The 17893-nt window shown below is 31.7% G+C and overlaps 1 protein-coding gene across 1 annotated transcript; it reads left to right on the top strand.

The window, feature by feature from the left end:
• Positions 1-2732: 2732 nt before the first annotated feature.
• On the top strand, positions 2733-4554 carry LOC134242803 (orexin receptor type 2-like). The gene has a single exon (XM_062724928.1). The coding sequence runs from the start codon at positions 3417-3419 to the stop codon at positions 4530-4532; it is 1116 nt and encodes a 371-aa protein (XP_062580912.1). The 5' UTR covers positions 2733-3416; the 3' UTR covers positions 4533-4554.
• The last annotated feature ends 13339 nt before the right edge of the window (positions 4555-17893 follow it).

Raw genomic sequence — 17893 nt, 5'->3', positions numbered from 1 at the left:
ACATATTTTGTCTGGGAGTTATTCCCCTTTGCCGCCATATTTTAGGGCAAAATATCCAGATCCCTTCATTATTCAACCAAGTTCAATTTGTTTTACTGGTTACTGAGGTAACAATAATGCTATTTTTCTTATGAATATACATTTGTCAAGGCTTCTATTAATTCATAATTTTAAAAATTGTACAAATATTTTTCCGCATATATTTCTTGCATGCACGTTTAAAAATTGGTTGCTCGAAGAGGTAAATTCACTACTTTGCCCTACAAGATGGCGGCTAAGGGGAATAACTCCTAGGCAAAATATGTCACAGGAAAAGGGTCTATTAAGAGACCCACATGTATAAAGCAATATGCGCTGCATTTTTTCCTTGTACACCGTATTGGAAGTTTAATTGTGACGTCATTGAAATTTAACAAGCCACAGAAAATTAATTAATGACATGATCATGCGTAAATAACAACTTGATTTTATTTATTTTATCAATTATTTATAAAATCTTGTAAAATTACAATACTTGATAGCAATACAGTCGACTAATGACGCAGTACCGGTGATCCTGAGGACTAGATCCATTGGTTTAATGATTACAATAACATGAATAATGCTCAAATAAATATGATTTAATCGCTAATTTTTAAACCTAATCATTAAAACTAAAAGAAAATAATTTATTAAAAACAATTTGTATAGAACATGAAATTATCTAGTGGTATTGGAGCTGCACATAGACAAGGAATTTAGAGAATAACATACAAATTTATTCGATATTGAGCAATGACAACTAGATATATGTTTCTATTTCTACGCATAGATGAATGATATAAAGTCCAACATTTATAAATGTGTCTCCGCGATAGATAACAGGGAAAGTGATTAGAAATCCATTGTATATTTTAATTATCGTTCACCTGTAAATACGCCCCTACAAAAAATAGTATAAGTTTCTCGATAATACACATACAGAATGTATAACGCTACCGAGAATATGTCGGGTAATGCCAGTGAACTTTTGCAGAAGCTGAACGATGAAAAGGCTATTTTGTATATTCCTGTGATTGTCTATATGGCAATACTGATGCTGATCGGAATAGTAGAAAACATAATGGTAGGCGCTGTTAATGTCAAAAAGAAAATGAAAACTTCACTGATTGTTTTATTTTGAATTTAGCAATTCTCGCCTTGTTGTACAAATATTTCAACCACCACCTTTCCGATGTACTCGCCGAAAAAGTTTTACAAAGAATGAGGCTGTAGACCACGGAAGGAAATCCCTGTTTTTGAATTTGATTGATCCTTTCGATTTTTATATAGGAAAAACTAGCAAGTAATCAATTCATTTTTCATGTACTTCTTGAAATAATAAATCATTTAATTCAACATTGAATCTTTTTATGATTTTAATTCTGAATTTATGAATGACCTGTCCTTTTAATATTCAAATCATTTATTTATATTTTTTAAATAATGAATCATTCATTTAACATTGATACTTTATGATTTTCATTTTCATGAATGACTTGTCCCTAAATTGATTTTTTTTGTTTATAAGTAAAAGCAAGGGTATTTCAGAGCCTTTTTGCCCACTTTAAAGTTAACATTTATTTGTTTGAGTCACTACTTCATATTTTTTACACAAACACTTGACCCACTTAAAACAATTAAAAATTGTTGCTGTATGCATTAGATACTTCAATACACGAGTCACTGTTTACGAGGAAAATACATAATAAAACTCACTAAAACAATTTTAAGTTCATATGGAATAATATAGTATTTAATTCTTTCAATCACTGATTTACTAAATATCAATTATAAAAGAAGAAAGAAGGTAAGAAATGTATGTAATACACGAGAAAAATCATCTCGTGGGGGGTGGAGGCATTTTCCTTACAATTATTACTTTTTTTCGAAATACGGAATTTGCTGTACTCATCTCCATATTAGAAAACTGGGAGAGGGGCATCAAAATTAAAATTAAAATACTTCAACTTAAACAAAAAAGTATGCTCGGGAAAAAGTTGAGATCCTCCCGCCCCATTCTACGGGCCTGCAATCTATTATGATTGAAATGGTGTATCGAAATCAACTATGTTTTGCATGTTATTATTTTATTTAAACTCAGATTTTGCATTTAGGCCTAAGGCGCGAATCCAGCAGTTTTTTTTCAGGAGGGGGGGGGGGGGGGGGGGTTCAATCCAAGTAAAAAAAAATCTAACCCAAAATATCCAATAGATCTGTGTTTTCAAGGAGGGTCTGTGTTTTCTAGGGGGTTGCAAGGTCACTTTTACTTGGTTAAATTAGTATATAATTTAATAACTCTGCAAATACATGAGGGGTCCCGCACCCCCCCCCCCCCTAGATCCGCTCATGCATTTTCTGAGAGATTTAAACTTTATCCACATGAATTTCAATTGACTGAAACTGAAACCAAACGTACGTTAAATGTATATGTGTCAAAAGCCATTGTTCATCTGAAAGTGGTCATTTAAAATTCACTCATACGTAGTATTCACAGCAGGGGAGGATAAAGAACGAAATGATATAATGGGTCATATTAGTATAAATTGTTCAAAAATATGGTTAAAATTGACGGATTAGCGACATGTGAACTTTAATCATGACAAAACATTGATATGTCAATCCGTGCGGAGGTCCCTGACATTTTATTTTATCAAGTTTATATCTATATGTACATGTTCTACTGTTATCCATGACCATTAAGGTACAAACGTGGTATAGAGCTAATACTTAACTCTATTTTATCTCAATTGGTTATATCATAACATTCATGTTTTTACATGTGGAGCTTCAAACCCGAGTATTCAATACACAAAACTGTCCGGGTATTTGAATTGTCGACCTACTTTGATATATAATCCCCTTGGAGGGTGCTTTATAAACATTTCTAACCGATTAGACACTCTTTTGTACCTAAAACTAAAGAAAGAGATTTAAAGCGCAGAGTGGAAGGACACCTTAAAACGAAGCCGCTGAAAAAAAAAACCTTGGTACATGAGAGTGCATTTTGTGTTATCTATAAGGGGAACTTTAAATGTTCAGAAATCAGAGGGGTATTTCCAACATCGACAAAAATTTGACAGAAGGAGAATAAAGAGTCCACTGTGTTAAAAACTCGTAAATCTTCGCCATAAGGAATTAATTATTATGTAACTTCCTTGTTCTGTGTATAAAAAAATGTTCCGTATAATTCTCAAGTTGCGCCCTCTTGAAAGATCTCAAGATAAACCATAGATGAGGCTTTATACGGATTTCGTTGTGTCATTTTAAAGCTATGGAGTGTGTGGTTTGTCGAGCTTCATCAAGGGATTTTGTCGTCCCTGGCCTTCCTTCATTGACTTAATGTCAACATGACCAGTCACGCATGTTGGAATAAAAAGTTCCAGTAGAAAAGGAAAATGGAATTAAACACATCAACGGTTAATTTTTCAATTATTTTGGAAAATTCTTCCCATCCGGATCCATATATACTTTTAAAGGAATTAAATGACAAAGCGGCTTTGCGTTATTTACCTGTGATAATTTTTCTGTTCGTGTTAATGATCTGTGGAATAATTGGCAATATTCTAGTGTGTATTGTATATCTCAGAAAGAAAACGAAACTGTCTCCGGATTACTTTATTCTCACTCTAGCTTTCCTGGATCTCTTGACCTGTATTATTGGAATTCCGGTGGAAATAGCAGATTTACGCTATCCGTACATGTTCTATGCCCCCGCGGCATGTAAACTCTTACGAACCATAGAATCTCTCTCGGCCATGGGGTCAGCCCTGACCCTAGTGGCGATATCCATAGACAGATATAAACGTATCTGCAGACTGGGGCAGCACTTCAATAACTCTACCGTGAAGAAATTATGTGTCGGTGCAATAGTGATGGGGGCGGTCATTGGATGGCCCGCGGCGGTCGTGTTCGGGAGGAAAACTGTATACGTCGGACTTTCCAAAATTGAAGGCGAGGACTGCTCGACCGCGGACGAAATGAGAGACACGATATACCCCCTGCTTTACTATAGTGCAATAATGTTGTGTTTTGTCGTCTCTGTCATATTTGTGATTTTTGTTTATGTCCGAATCTCAATTTTTATTCGAAAAGGAATTTCTTTACGGAAAAACCGAGCGAGTGAAACTGTATCGACCTATTCCATGCATGTTCATTTTATAAATGACGAGAATACGAGTGGGTCGTCGCCTAGTCAAGCTCACCCCATGTTAGATGCCACGCCCAAAAATCGTAAACGACTAGTCAACAGTTTGAGAGTCACAAGAACGACTACCATCTTTGTTGCTGTGACGGTGGCTTTTATTTTGAGTTATCTCCCGTTTCTCGTTATTATGATCATTCGCCATGCGAAGAAGGATTTAGAAGAGTCGCTTTCTGATGATGCAGAAGTCGTGTACAAATTCTTTTCGAAATCTTATTTCGTTAATAATGCAATTAATCCTCTAATTTATAGCTTTCTGAACAAGAGATTCCGAACTGATGTCAAAAAACTATTTAGCTGTAACAGATGACTTACTTTTAAATGCTTTCAGTTAATTATAATTTTCTAATAATAATTTTCTTTGTTCTGATTTCTTTTACGTTAACTTTACTTTTAAAGGGACAAGACAAGATATTAATTAAATTTTAGATATATTAAGGATACACCAAAGGTTTCCAAAGGGCAAAATTTAATTTGCTTGTAATTCTTTCATTAACAAAGATAACATATTAAAAGTATATATCATTTGAAAGCTTGTTAAATATACTATTTAATTATTGTATTTTAAATTCTCATTTTTATCTTATTAAAAAACTATTAATATTTTAATGTAAATATTAGTGCATTTGTATTTTTTAAATCAACTTTTTTGTATTCCACCTCTCAAAGTCAAAATTTTGTCTCAATGTAGATTAAAGATTGAACTTTAAAACCGTATCTCAGATTTTTGATAAATCTTCTTATTCAAAAGTTACATCCATTTGTCATTCAATGTTCCCAATTTATTAGCCTAGTTCTACATTTCCCCCAATAATTCTAGAACTGAGCAAGATATCAAAAATCTGAGATACGGTTTTGTGGACACACACTTGAGACGCATTCTGGCCAGTTTTCTGAGAAACTGGTCAATAAATAAGGGAGCTGAATCCTTTGAAATAATACCACCAACTGTCTGATCTTACTTTACAGTAGAGGGCAAAAACCCATTACACAACAAAGTCTGCCAAAGCTGGAAATATATGACACATAGGAGATTCAGCTTTGGATACCTGTCACTTTTCCATATTTCCTATGCATATTCACAAGAATGGGAGGTTCTATTCTTTATTTAGGTGCTTTTAATGAAGTAAAATAGGTTCAATTCTGAATCAGAAAGATTTCCAGGCAAAATGGCAAGAGCTAAGCTCCACCTCCTATTTCATGGTCATTAGTGACCTGTTAGATCTCCTTCCCTAAATCTAGAGTCCCTGTAGTTTAATTACTGATAACCTCTGTGTGGCTAGTGAAGAAATCCCCAAGTGGTCATAATGATTTATTGCTCCGTTCAGAAGCAGCCAGTTACAGACCAAATCAGAAGCTTCAATAACGGCATATTCACATGTGTTAGTGTTTGATTATTGTTAAATAATTAGAAAACCATTTAATAATCGGCAAGAATTTTTCATGCATTATAAAGCAGTGATCAGCATTGTTTTCTTTGCCAAAAATCTCAAAATTGACAAAAATCTTGAAAAAAGCCTTTGGTGTATCCTTAAGGATTGGATGATAGAACAAATAATGATTTGCTCCCATTATTAAATAAGTACTAGTTTGTTTCCCACATGCATTCTCAATTTCCGTGAAAAAGTAAAAAAATATTTTTATTTTTTGCATAAGCATGTGTCACATGTAACCAGGTGCAACTACTTGTACATGTAGGGTCGGGAACTATAATTGTTTGGGAAATAGAAACGGGATGTTTGATGACAAGCAACCTAAAAACGTTTGAATTAAGGTTGGTTTAAGTGAAGAATGTGACGCACCATATTTCATTTAAAAGCTGAATGAAATTTAGAGATAATGTCTTTTCGCATTTTAATGCAAACCTTAAAAGCCCATTGACATTTATTACATGTATTTACATTATTGGGAAATAATTTTATATTCTTAATGCTACGGATTTCTAAAAAAAAAAAAAAAGAGTTTTTATTTTTTTAGGTCAGTCTATTGATATAGGTGTTTTTCTCTGAATTAACAATAATTTTAAATGATTTTTAAAATTAATATGGGAAATTTTATATAAGTTTTTCTAGTAAAGGCATGTTCTTACATGTACTAAGTCATTATTTTTTTCTTCTTTTGTTGTATACCCAGATCCAAATATCTTTTTAAAGGTGGGAAGTTACGTAGCTTATTTTTTGTTTATATTCTTTACATGCATTGACAATCCTCATGAAAATTGAAGACAAAAAAATTATTCTAGTACTCACTTCTGAAAAAAATATATTGTATAGGGTCGGAATACATCAAACAGATCATTCTTTATTGTTGGCCTTAAATCTAAAGTTGTTTGTAAGTATACTATAAGAAACCCTATTTTTTTTTTAAACGAAAGCTTCACTATACAAGAGTTATTGGTTTCTTCACAAACATAACTCTACTTTTCGGTGAAGTGTAGCCAATTCGGTTTTAATTGCTTTTCTAGTTAAAGAAGATATTTTCTATATATTATTCTAAATTCATACATATTTTTCTAGATTGATTCAAACTTAAGGAGACGAAATACAGTTTTCATACTCAAAGTCAAATCAAAAGGAGTGGTTTGTTATCTGAAGGTTTCTTAACGTACTTTTTATATATGATGGTGAAGTGATCTCTCTCTCTCTCTCTCTCTTAATTATGAAATACGATGATCGTATACATATTTAGAAGTTAAAATTAGGCTCAACTAGGTATTTTTAAGCAAAGTGTGTTATTTGATTTATTTTTTACTCTTGTTTCCTGTCACCTGACTTACCCTTCATTTTACCCTGCGACCTTTACAGTTTTTTTTTTTACATTTTTAATTTTTTTCTCAAAATAATTTTTTCCCCTACCTAATTACCATAAGTTTTGGGTCAGAAGACTATGAACAAGAGTATATTTCCTTGGTCTAATAGTATTTCAATCAACTTTTATTATCTCAATATGTATTTACCATTTTTTTAATTTTTAACTTTCAAATTACATTTTCATTTAGCTTACATTGCATGCATATCAAATTTTCATATCAAAGATTCGGGCCGGGGGTATATCGATTTTTGTCGTTTCCGACCGTCTAGCTGTCTGTCTAATTATCTGTTTGTCCGCAAAACCTTTAACCTTGCCATAACTTTTGATTTAGAGAAGCTATGGCTTTCATATTTTCAATTGTTTATTCCTAGTGGTAAGACCTTTTATTTGGGTACCACCAAGTATGACCCTTTGACCTTTGAGTTTTACCCATATTTACACAAGTGAGACCTACTTTTAAAAGACAAACTTTAACCATAACTTTTAAACAGTTATGTCTAGGGCTTTCATACTTCACATATGTAATTCTTGTGACAAGAACTCTGATCCTTTAACCTTGGAGTTTGACCCTTTAACCTTGGAGTTTGACCTATTTAAAAAAAAATGACCTTGGCCGTAACTTTGGAACGGTTTGGGCTGGGGCTTTCATATTTCACATAAGTAATGCTTGTCACATTTGACCTTTCTTAAGAAACCATAAACTCTGACCCTTTGACCTTGAAATTTGACATTTTCAAAAATAATCTTTGGCCATAACCTTTGAGCAGGTGGTGCTATAGAAATTTCATAATTCACAATTGTATTTCTTGTGAGAAGAACCTACTTCAGGTACCAATATCTTTTATTTGCATTTAAGAAAAGTTTAATCTTCACTATGTTGCCATACTGGGGCATAAGTGTTTTACAAACATATTTTGTTACTAATCTTTCAATTACCGATTAGGTTATGAAGAGCAATACCATAGACCTTCGTTGATGATTAATTAACATTGATTAGAAACTGTCCTTTTCTATCTGTGTTGGGGTAAGATAATCTGATATGGCGGCTCCACTTCCTTGATCTTCCTGCATATATTTCTGTGTTGTGTTTTCCTTTACAAACGTTCCTTCGTCTACTTCCTCATAAACCGAGGAAGTATCAGGACACTCACTTCTAATTTCTTGCATATTTGCCTCGTTTAAAAACCCTTCTTCCTTTGTGTTTCTATGATATTTCAATTCTCTACAAGTTTTTTGCTCTGTGTCGTCCGATTTTATTGTTTGACGAGCAATAGAGAACTTTCTTCCAATCATTACTAGTAGAAGAATCATGGCTACAAATACTGCCGACAAAACAATCCATATGAAAAAATTAGTCTTTGCTTTGGAAGCATTTTCTTTAAAGCGGTCATCAGGTAATGATTTCTTTGTGGCCAAGCCTTCATCTTGAATTGGTTTTCTGGTTGTGTATATTGTGCTCATCAAGGATTGATTCTGAAGGAGTTGACCTTAAGTACGAAGAAAAAATGTTAATGATTGTTTTAACGTAAAACCACTTTAAAATATGATTTTTGAAATAAGAAACATTTGAAGAATTACTGCAAATTCCGGTTGAATTATAATCAACTCACCCAATTCTCAAAGAATTATCACAGAGTAAACAAACAGATATGTCAGTCAAGGCATTCCCATAATATCAAGTCCAAATAAGTAAAATACCAACCATTTTTTCCAGATGCAAATTCAACTTTTGGAGTTGACATAAACTTAGAACCATGCACACATCCAATAGCAATGTCACAAACACTGATGTCACAGGCACACTTCCATTTACAATTCTCACCATAGTGTGGATACAAACATTTGTGTGAGCAATCTAAACCGGTAAAACCTAGTTTACATTCTGAAAAGATGTAGAAATTTAATAATTTAAGTTTATTTTCATAAATCAAATTTATTATTGCTTATAAATAAGTTAATGTTAAAGCATATTACAAGTTTACGAGTGCATAATGCAACAGATAATATATACATGAAGATTGGAAAAAATATTGAAATTGGAAATGTGAATAATATTTTAGAGGGATGATAGAAAATTGAGAAATATTAAAACTAGGTTAAGAGGATAGGAGGTCTATAAGGCTATTTCAGCGGACGTTTACTTTTGAAAACAACATAACCCGATTTTTAAGTAGGTTATTCATTGATCATGTTTAAAAAAGGCCACTAATACAGAACTATATATATTTTACCGTTAAAAATCATAGAATAGATTTTGTTGATACCAAAATGTGTGTGACTTGTATAAGTATACGAATCGATAATTTCAAGCACACTTTTAATCGGGGAAATTATTTTTCATACATCCAAGAAAACATGAATTTCACAATAACACATCAATAAATTGAAATACAGGACACAACTGGAACCCAAAGATATTCCGACTGGTTGTTTGAATACCTTATATCTAAAATTACATCTATATTTTCACTCAGAAGCTTAAGCATTCGTTTTTCACTTTCAGATTTCTTATGTGTTCATTCAATGTTTTTATAAAAACAATATAAATTTTTTTACTTATGACCAAGGACAATGTAAGTAGAATAACCATAATTATTTCATTTCGTTTTTATTGAACTAATGTTTTTTAGTGAAATAACAGTTTTTTGTGAACATTGTCAAAAAGCTTAATTGGACTGGTACTTCTATCAATAGGGAAAAATGATTGTAATACATATTGAAAGGGTGAATGTTTTGTAGTTATTTTCTCAGTATTTTATACAAATAGAGCCAAAGATTTTGAATAATAAGTAAATATAGAAAAATGAAATTAAACATACTTGTACAGTTTCCAATTGTTTCATCCCATTGGTATCCGTTGCAACATACAGGTCCGTACTCTCTAAAATTAAAATTTTAAGGTGTTTTACACTTCAATTTTTCTGTGGTTTTTGTTCCACATTAAAATTTCTTTTTTATCTTATAAAAAAGTCTAAATAATGCCTAATTGTGATCTGTAAAAAGAGAGATTACAAGTATTCAATATCTGCTACATTGTAAAAAGTTTGTTTAACGTCCCTCTCGAGAATTTTTCACGCATATGGAGACGCCACCACTTGCCGGTGGAGGGTGTAAATTCTGTTCTATTATCGGAACTAACTATATCATTAAGCAACGAGAGAGTTTTTTTTTGTGCCAACACCTACTGCGACGCGGAACCTCCGTTTACACAGTCTCATCCGAAGGACCGGTCGCCATGTCCCATATGGTGGGATTCGGACCAACGACGTAATGATCAACTCCTCACTTCGCGACTCTAGAGCAGACGCTCTAACCACTGCTCCAAGCGTAAGCTGGCAAAGTAAAAATATTTTCAGACGCAGTCTAATTACATGTATTAAGAATATCGTAAGCCCAAAATGATGCATTAAACGTATAAAGAATATAAAATTTTGTTATCAAATACCGAACAGGTCACACATCAAAGGTAATCATACCGGTAGAGTGAATTTTAAGCATGGTTTACAATTATATATTAATTTTGAAAGTCAAATTGGGGATGAATTATACTTCAAGTATCGAATATCTGATTAAAATGTACCCCTGGCACATAGGAGAGCAATATCCATCATTCAATAAACCCAAAATGCTTAATATAAACAAGAACTCAAACTCCATTATTTGAACACGGAAGACTCTTTAGAAAATTAATATTCAAAATAAAAGAAAAAAAATTAAAACTCGTTATATTAATGAGGACATTATTCTAACTTTTCCTGAAAGTGTGTGTGACCTGTTCGGTATTTGATAAAATTTTTTTATACTCTTTATACGTTTTAATGCATCATTTTGGGCTTACAATATTCTTAATACATGTAATTAGAGTGCGTTGTTTAGTCAAAATGACATGTTAGCATCTGCAAGTATCGAAGTAGAAAATTTATTTAAATAAAGTCCAACTGAGGTGGGTATGGGGAGTTAGTAAGGGTAAAATACATAAATGGATTGGGCAGCAGGCATAGCCTATATAAGCCCTCTCCACAGGTACAAAGTTAATACACATGTAGTAACAGGTTCATATATCACCAATGAATTATATAAAGTATAAATGACACAAATTTATTATAATTTAGGAGAAAATGCAAAAAAAAATAAAAAAAAATAAAAAAAAAAATATAATAATTAAAAATAAAATAAAAAAATAAATGAATAAATAATGAATTATACCGGTTTTAGTGGAAATGAGAAGAAAAAAATCGGAAATGAGAATTACAGCATTTATAAACATACAATGAATGTGTACATGTATTTGATTTAGGCAAGAACTGGAATAAATATTTCAAAGTTTCACTTACTTATGAAACTTTTGGTTTGTGATATATATGTATAAACACACAATCAAATAATTTCATATTTTTTGCCTGAGAATCATTACTATCACCAAATAATAAAAGATTTAGGGATACAGGATGTTGCAGGTCTATACTAGATATATTGTCAATATGACGTCATCTCGCAAAAATGACGCAGTTTGTACACAGTGAGAGGCTGATCAAGTCACATTTTGTACAATGAAAATTGTCTTTTATTCTCAGATCAAATATTATTTGCAATTAAATAAAATCATATGGAGAAATGATGATCAGTTTATTCATGAGGTTGCTCCCACGTGATTTACTTATTAATATTCATAAGATCCTGCAAAAACTCCAGATATACCATTTCTTTATTTTTTAATTATTAAAACATGCAAGACTTTATTTATTTTAATTTCTTTAAGCACTCGACATATCTAAATCGTTAGAATTTAGCGTTATCGTCAGTTGGCAATTAATGATACCATATGTTTCAATAATAAGTAGGTCAGGCGAATGCAAAAAATTGCCGTTTTTAATTTTAAAAGGCGGTCGTAACTCTTCATACAATTTTATAACAGCGATATTTTCTAAAAATAGACCTTCGTTTGCATCTATAAATCGGCGGAAGAACTCTGTCATCATGCAATAAACACTTACATTTAATCGCCAAAAATGATAAAAACACTAATTCAGTTCTCTTTTCTTCAATAAAACAATGTACTCTCGCTTCGAATTTTCAAATCAAAAAGGCGGTCGCAACTTTCACTTTGGCATCAACATTATTGATACGAGGGTTGATTCAAAAGTAATGTCACTGTGTCCATATCTTTTATATTTGGCGTCACATTATCAAATATAATGCATCAAAAGATGAAGAAAAAGAAATCTAATCAAAATTGAAAATTTCATTTAATAATGTTTAATTGATTTTATTTTATAGACGTTTAAAACATTAAACATAGAGGGTGCCGCCGCGTCAAAACTAAACGTCACGTTTTAAAGTGTATATTGTTAGAATAATAAAGACAAACACATTTAAAAAGGCATTTAAAAAAGCGTCTTATCGCCCAATATTTTAAAAAAGACAAAATTGACAATTTTGATCTAGCCTTTAGTTAAAAATAAAATGGCGACATTGTTTTTTTTTTTTTTATCATAAACATTGTTGTTTATATCTGATGCATTGAAGAAAGGAAATGTCGAAATTGAATAAAACGCCGAACTGAGTTTTAATGCGTTTTTCCTTAAGAATTGGGAAATTGCCAGTAGAATCAATTAAGATGGTAAACCAGACTCGCAGAGGAAATAATGTTAAAACGAGACTTGATCATAGATGGTCTCAGAGATTTTGGGCGGATCATGGGTAATTAATTGATCAGCTGAGGACAGAAAGACCGAAAGATACGAGGTCGGGTGAAAGCGTTCAATGGCGTCGACGTTGTCAAAAAGAGATTCATGTCACGCGGTTTGAGTGATACATTGTATGAGAAACTTTGAAGTTTGTCTTATGGTACTGTTCAAAGAATTTTGATGAAAGACTAAATTACTGATAGAGTGTACAATTAGCGACAATAATTCTTAAAGAAAGTAAAATATGTGAATGTGTTTTCGAATATCAATTTTTTAATGAAACGATCGGGAAGCGTTTTTAAAACTGTGTGACGGCGCATATCTGTCATATGACGTTATTAGGGTGCGGCGACTACCATAATTGCACTTGGTATATAATTCGATATTTTGAAAAGTATAAATCATTTCAATTTGAATTTTTCAGGACTGATTTGAAATAAATGTAGCTACCATCATGTATAATCTTGTTAATTTACGTCGACTAGAAGCAATTTTATCGAAGTTGTGACATTACTTTTGGATCAACCCTCGTATTTTCGGTAAAGGATATAAAGAAAAAACAAAAGATCGGCGGAAGAACTTAATCCGAAATAGTTAGAATATAAAAATTAGCAATTTTTTGTAGGTTGTCTATATAATCCTTTATAGAATTTGCCGCCATTATAGCTCCAATATGGCGAATATGTAAATGAGCAGAATGAACACCATTTCTCCATATGAGCCGTTAACTTGTATACTATGTCTATTTTATTTATAAACTGTCCGTACTTTCTCCAGACAAGTGATACCGTCGTGTATTTGTATGCAGATTCATTGAAAAAGTAATGGAAGGGCCCAAATAAATCGGTTTATTGCACGGGCATATATCCTCAATGTATCTTGTCAAGTTTTTTCACATAAACTCAAGAAGCATTAAGATATTTGAAAAGTGCTGCGAACCTCATGAAATCTTGCAAATAAATTAATTAGAGCTCTATTTAAAGACGTACAACACACTGGGGGAGATAACTCTTGCGATTTCAATTGAACGTTTGACGTGACGTCAATTTTAACGTCAAAAATAAAGCGTCAAAACGACGAGTAAAACGATCCCGATGTATATCAATCATGAAAGAAAATTGGGATATGGGGCTTGGCTTTGATTGCGCGTACCATACTCAATCAATAAGTATTTTTTAATTAACCCGATTAAACTCCGTAAAAAGCAAGACATAAAATACCATCCTTTAATGTTTATTTCATTTCATTTCATATATACAATAAATTGTATTTTTGGTCAAAGTGCAGCATTTTTTTTTATTCTGAAAATTTTATTTTACATTGCCGAAATTCTCATAAATATGTACAATTTGCTATATAACATTTCGATTAATGGTCTTCATTACAATTTGTGCATTTACGATATAAATATTGTTTTTTTTTCTTTAATTAAATAAAATAACAATAAATAAACAAAACAAAAAAACTTTTTACAATGTAAAATCGATGTAGACCCTTACTGATCAAAGAGGAACAACTCTGAAAATGTAGGAGATGTTTATTTTCCTCCCTTTATTCACGGTTTTCCACAGAATCAGATACATTTACAGCCACTCTCTACCATCGGCTCATACATTCACTCTCTACCATCGGCTCATACATTCACCTCTGTCGTTGGCTCGCGTATACACAGTGTTAAACACGAGAAATAGTGCGTTTGTTTTAATTCAGTTTAATTCAATTTCTATGGTTATGTCTGAATTTTGAGATAGATATTTACTAAATCAATACAAAATTATTAATTTAAATTGAAACAATCCTTCAAATATCACGTTTTATACGTTATGTCAAAAATCTTGACGTGAGCCCATTGCAGAGGTGTCTGAGAGAGGAACGAACGACAACTCTGCATAGGAGATTGATTTACAGCAAGACCTGATAAATCCGAAAATTGAATACTATAGACCTCATATACACAATGTAAGTATCGAATTGAAAAGAATTGTTCACTTGTACTGAAATTATCTGCATTGATGAATATCCTATTGCAGCAAATCGTTTGACTTTATGTCAACAATGTCGGTTCGCATTTCCTCGAATCAAAACAAAACGTAGCCTATAAGATTTTAAAAAAATATCAAAGTGCGATTTGATATAAATTGAAATAGATGAAGAGTTTAATGTTTGATATTTTGAAGTTAATGTGGACGAATACATTATTTTCATACTAACTTTAGAAGCGACGACATTGAAAGAAATGCGTACAATATCATGAGGGGTGTACATCTATGCAAATGTCGATGTATCCCCACGGCCACATACTGTCTCGTTTGAAATAATGACATGAATTGATGAAAGAAACTACAATTATTTCATTTATATCACAGGAGATTTGAACATACACCATTTTTTGATGAATAAAATTAAAGATATAAAATTAAAAATCGACATATTGAAGTTCAACAAAACTTGAATTCGTATCCAGGTTTCATGTGATATGGAATGCATAACGCATACATATATGGACTAAACACTTAAATCCTTCAGTATTTTTTTCCTGATACATATAAAAAGAGTAGTCAATATTTATTCTGCATTCAGGAATTCAAGAACTAATGCATACCTCCGGGATTAAAAGGGCGAAATACCATTATATTTGCACTGTAAACGACGTTTCGTCAAACGCTAATGGTCTGCGACGCAAAAAAAGGAAGGGGTGAGGTGATAGGGGTATTCAAAAATTGTCTAAAAATCTACATTTAAATATGCTTTACATATGAGAACTTTTAAATTTGTAAGTTAATATATTTTTGAAGCAAAAGCAATATTCCAATTTATTTTTTTTAATGTGTATTTGTAGATTCATATAACAAAGTGATCGACCCCCGTCTGAAAGACGCGCGGGAACGTGATTTATTGAGAAAGGGGGAGGGGGTAATTTTCCGCTATTAAATCAAAACTGGTCGTACAAAATTTATACAAAAAATTATGAAGATTATTTTTACTACCAGCTACCTAAAGAAAGTTTTTTACCAAAATTAAACGACAGGTTTTTTCACAAAGAAATTTTGAATTTGAAAAATATGCAATTTTCAAGGCTTAGATAATTCATAGTTTTTCAGTTAAAGGTCTTTAAAAATTATTTTGATGATATGTATATCAAAAAGATGACTATGCTTTTGTGTTAAATGGTTAAAGGAATAAGCCAATGAAATTTGACATTGATATCTAACCTGGCTTTTTTGAAAATCAAGGTTTAAGTAGTTCATTGATTAAAAATTTTCTCTCCTCGTAAACAACTAAAGGGGGGTAACTTTTGGAAGTTCCTGTCCAAAAACCACTCGAACGATTTTGTCCAAAATGTGCATACATACAGTAGATATAGTCATGTACTAAATATACAAAAATAACGAAAATTAAACGACAGGAATTTTTTTGGGTAGGTGTGTTGTACATCCTTAATGTAGTTGACCAGCAAAATATTCAACCTGCCGTCCAACAAATTAAATTTTAGCAATTAAAATGAGAATCTTTTCACAAACTACACATAGTGTTGAAAAGGATTATAAATTAAACTAAGATTTTTATCTTCGTTATGCCCTTGCAATATTGGAATTTATAGATGACCTCTAAAATGCAAGCATTATTGCTAAAATCATGTGACGTCGACATCACGTGACAAATCTAAATAAAAAAATCTAAATGCCCCCAACGTGTAGATTTAAACCACATTACATTTTTTTATATCATTGAAGTCCTAAGAAGACTCGCTCATCCTAATAAAGTATGTATTTTTTATCTTTAAAAATCGCTGATATTTCAATTTGTAACCTTAACTGTGCTGCGTTTCCTATGTGCGTCAGGATGTCTCTTTAAGGTACATTGATACTCTGATAAGAGAAATAACTCTTAATGATATAAATCTCAATTATTCCTTTATAAATTTGTCAAGTTAAAGTGCCTTTTTTGTCAAATTTTGCCCCGCAAGCCACGATAAAATAGTTTGTATTTTTTTTAGCATATACTTTTCTTTTGGAAAATTATAAAAGTTAAAGAGAAATTCTATATGAGTAAGCAGAGGGTTTATGAACCTTAAACACCAGCAGAGTCATGACAGAAGTGAAATCGATACTTGTTCAATTTATTTCTACCTTCGAGGATCGGGTTTGACAGATCATCAGAGGTAAATACAGTTATATGATAAATAATTAATACTTCTTCAAATTGATACATGTAATTTATTTTAATAAAATGATAACATGAGTTCAATTAAAGGCAAAAATAGTAAAAAATTAAACGAGTTAAATGTTGTAAAGACATATTATTTGTGCATTGCAAATCGAAAGTACAAATTTGGGGAATTTGCAATCGCCATTATAAATAGTAAACACTCTTATTTGATGAGCTCCACAATCAGAAGAAAGATCATACTATTTAGCACTTATATTTAAGAAATATTAACATTATAACTTGCCAATTTGTAAGATGATAGGGCTTTTTTCTCAAAACTCCTTAACTTGAAGATTTTTTTCTTTCACTTGGTAAACATAGATTTGATGTATTTTTCACGTTTGAATAATTTTGTCCAGCCATACAAATCACTTAGCCCCTTCCTTATAAAAGAAGTATAAGCAATATATAAATGAAAAATGTATTTTCCATGTATTTTCACCCTGGACTTTGGCATTTCATAGGACTGGGAAATATTTTATAGGTGTATCGTTCTTAATAAATTGTTTGTCTAGCTGTTGGTTTTTGCCGAGTCGGTCAGATTCAGTGGAAGCTTGTTTAAAACATTTGTATACATGTTTGAATTATAGAAACGTCAGCTTATTAAAAAGAGAGTGGCCATGTATTAATTGAATTTTCTACAAAAAAAAAGAAGAAAACATTGAATAGCTTAAGTACTTATGTTTTAAACTCAATAAATTAGTTTATAGTGTATGAATCAGAATGTGTAATTCAACCTTATATTTTTTTTGAGATAGTATGGATATTTCTATAAAGCTTGCAATGCGGTTTTGGTATTGAAATCATTGTCCGCGACTGTTGAAATAATTATGTCAAAATTATGTAAATATATATTGGAATCATTGTTTAAAGCACTATTGAAATCAAAATTGTAATCCATATTGAAATCTTTATTTCAAAAGTGAACATTATTGCAATAGTGGTTGCAACCTATGGTTGTTAT

The sequence above is a fragment of the Saccostrea cucullata genome, unplaced genomic scaffold (genome assembly GCF_032062105.1).
Source record: "Saccostrea cucullata isolate Sc308-1 unplaced genomic scaffold, CSIRO_AGI_Scuc_v1 ctg3119, whole genome shotgun sequence".
Lineage (NCBI taxonomy): Eukaryota > Metazoa > Mollusca > Bivalvia > Ostreida > Ostreidae > Saccostrea > Saccostrea cuccullata.
This window is presented reverse-complemented; position numbering and strand designations above follow the sequence as displayed.

Bases quoted from the DNA above. Each gene is read 5' to 3' on its own strand.
- LOC134242803 (XM_062724928.1), top strand. From the start codon at position 3,417: ATGGAATTAAACACATCAACGGTTAATTTTTCAATTATTTTGGAAAAT.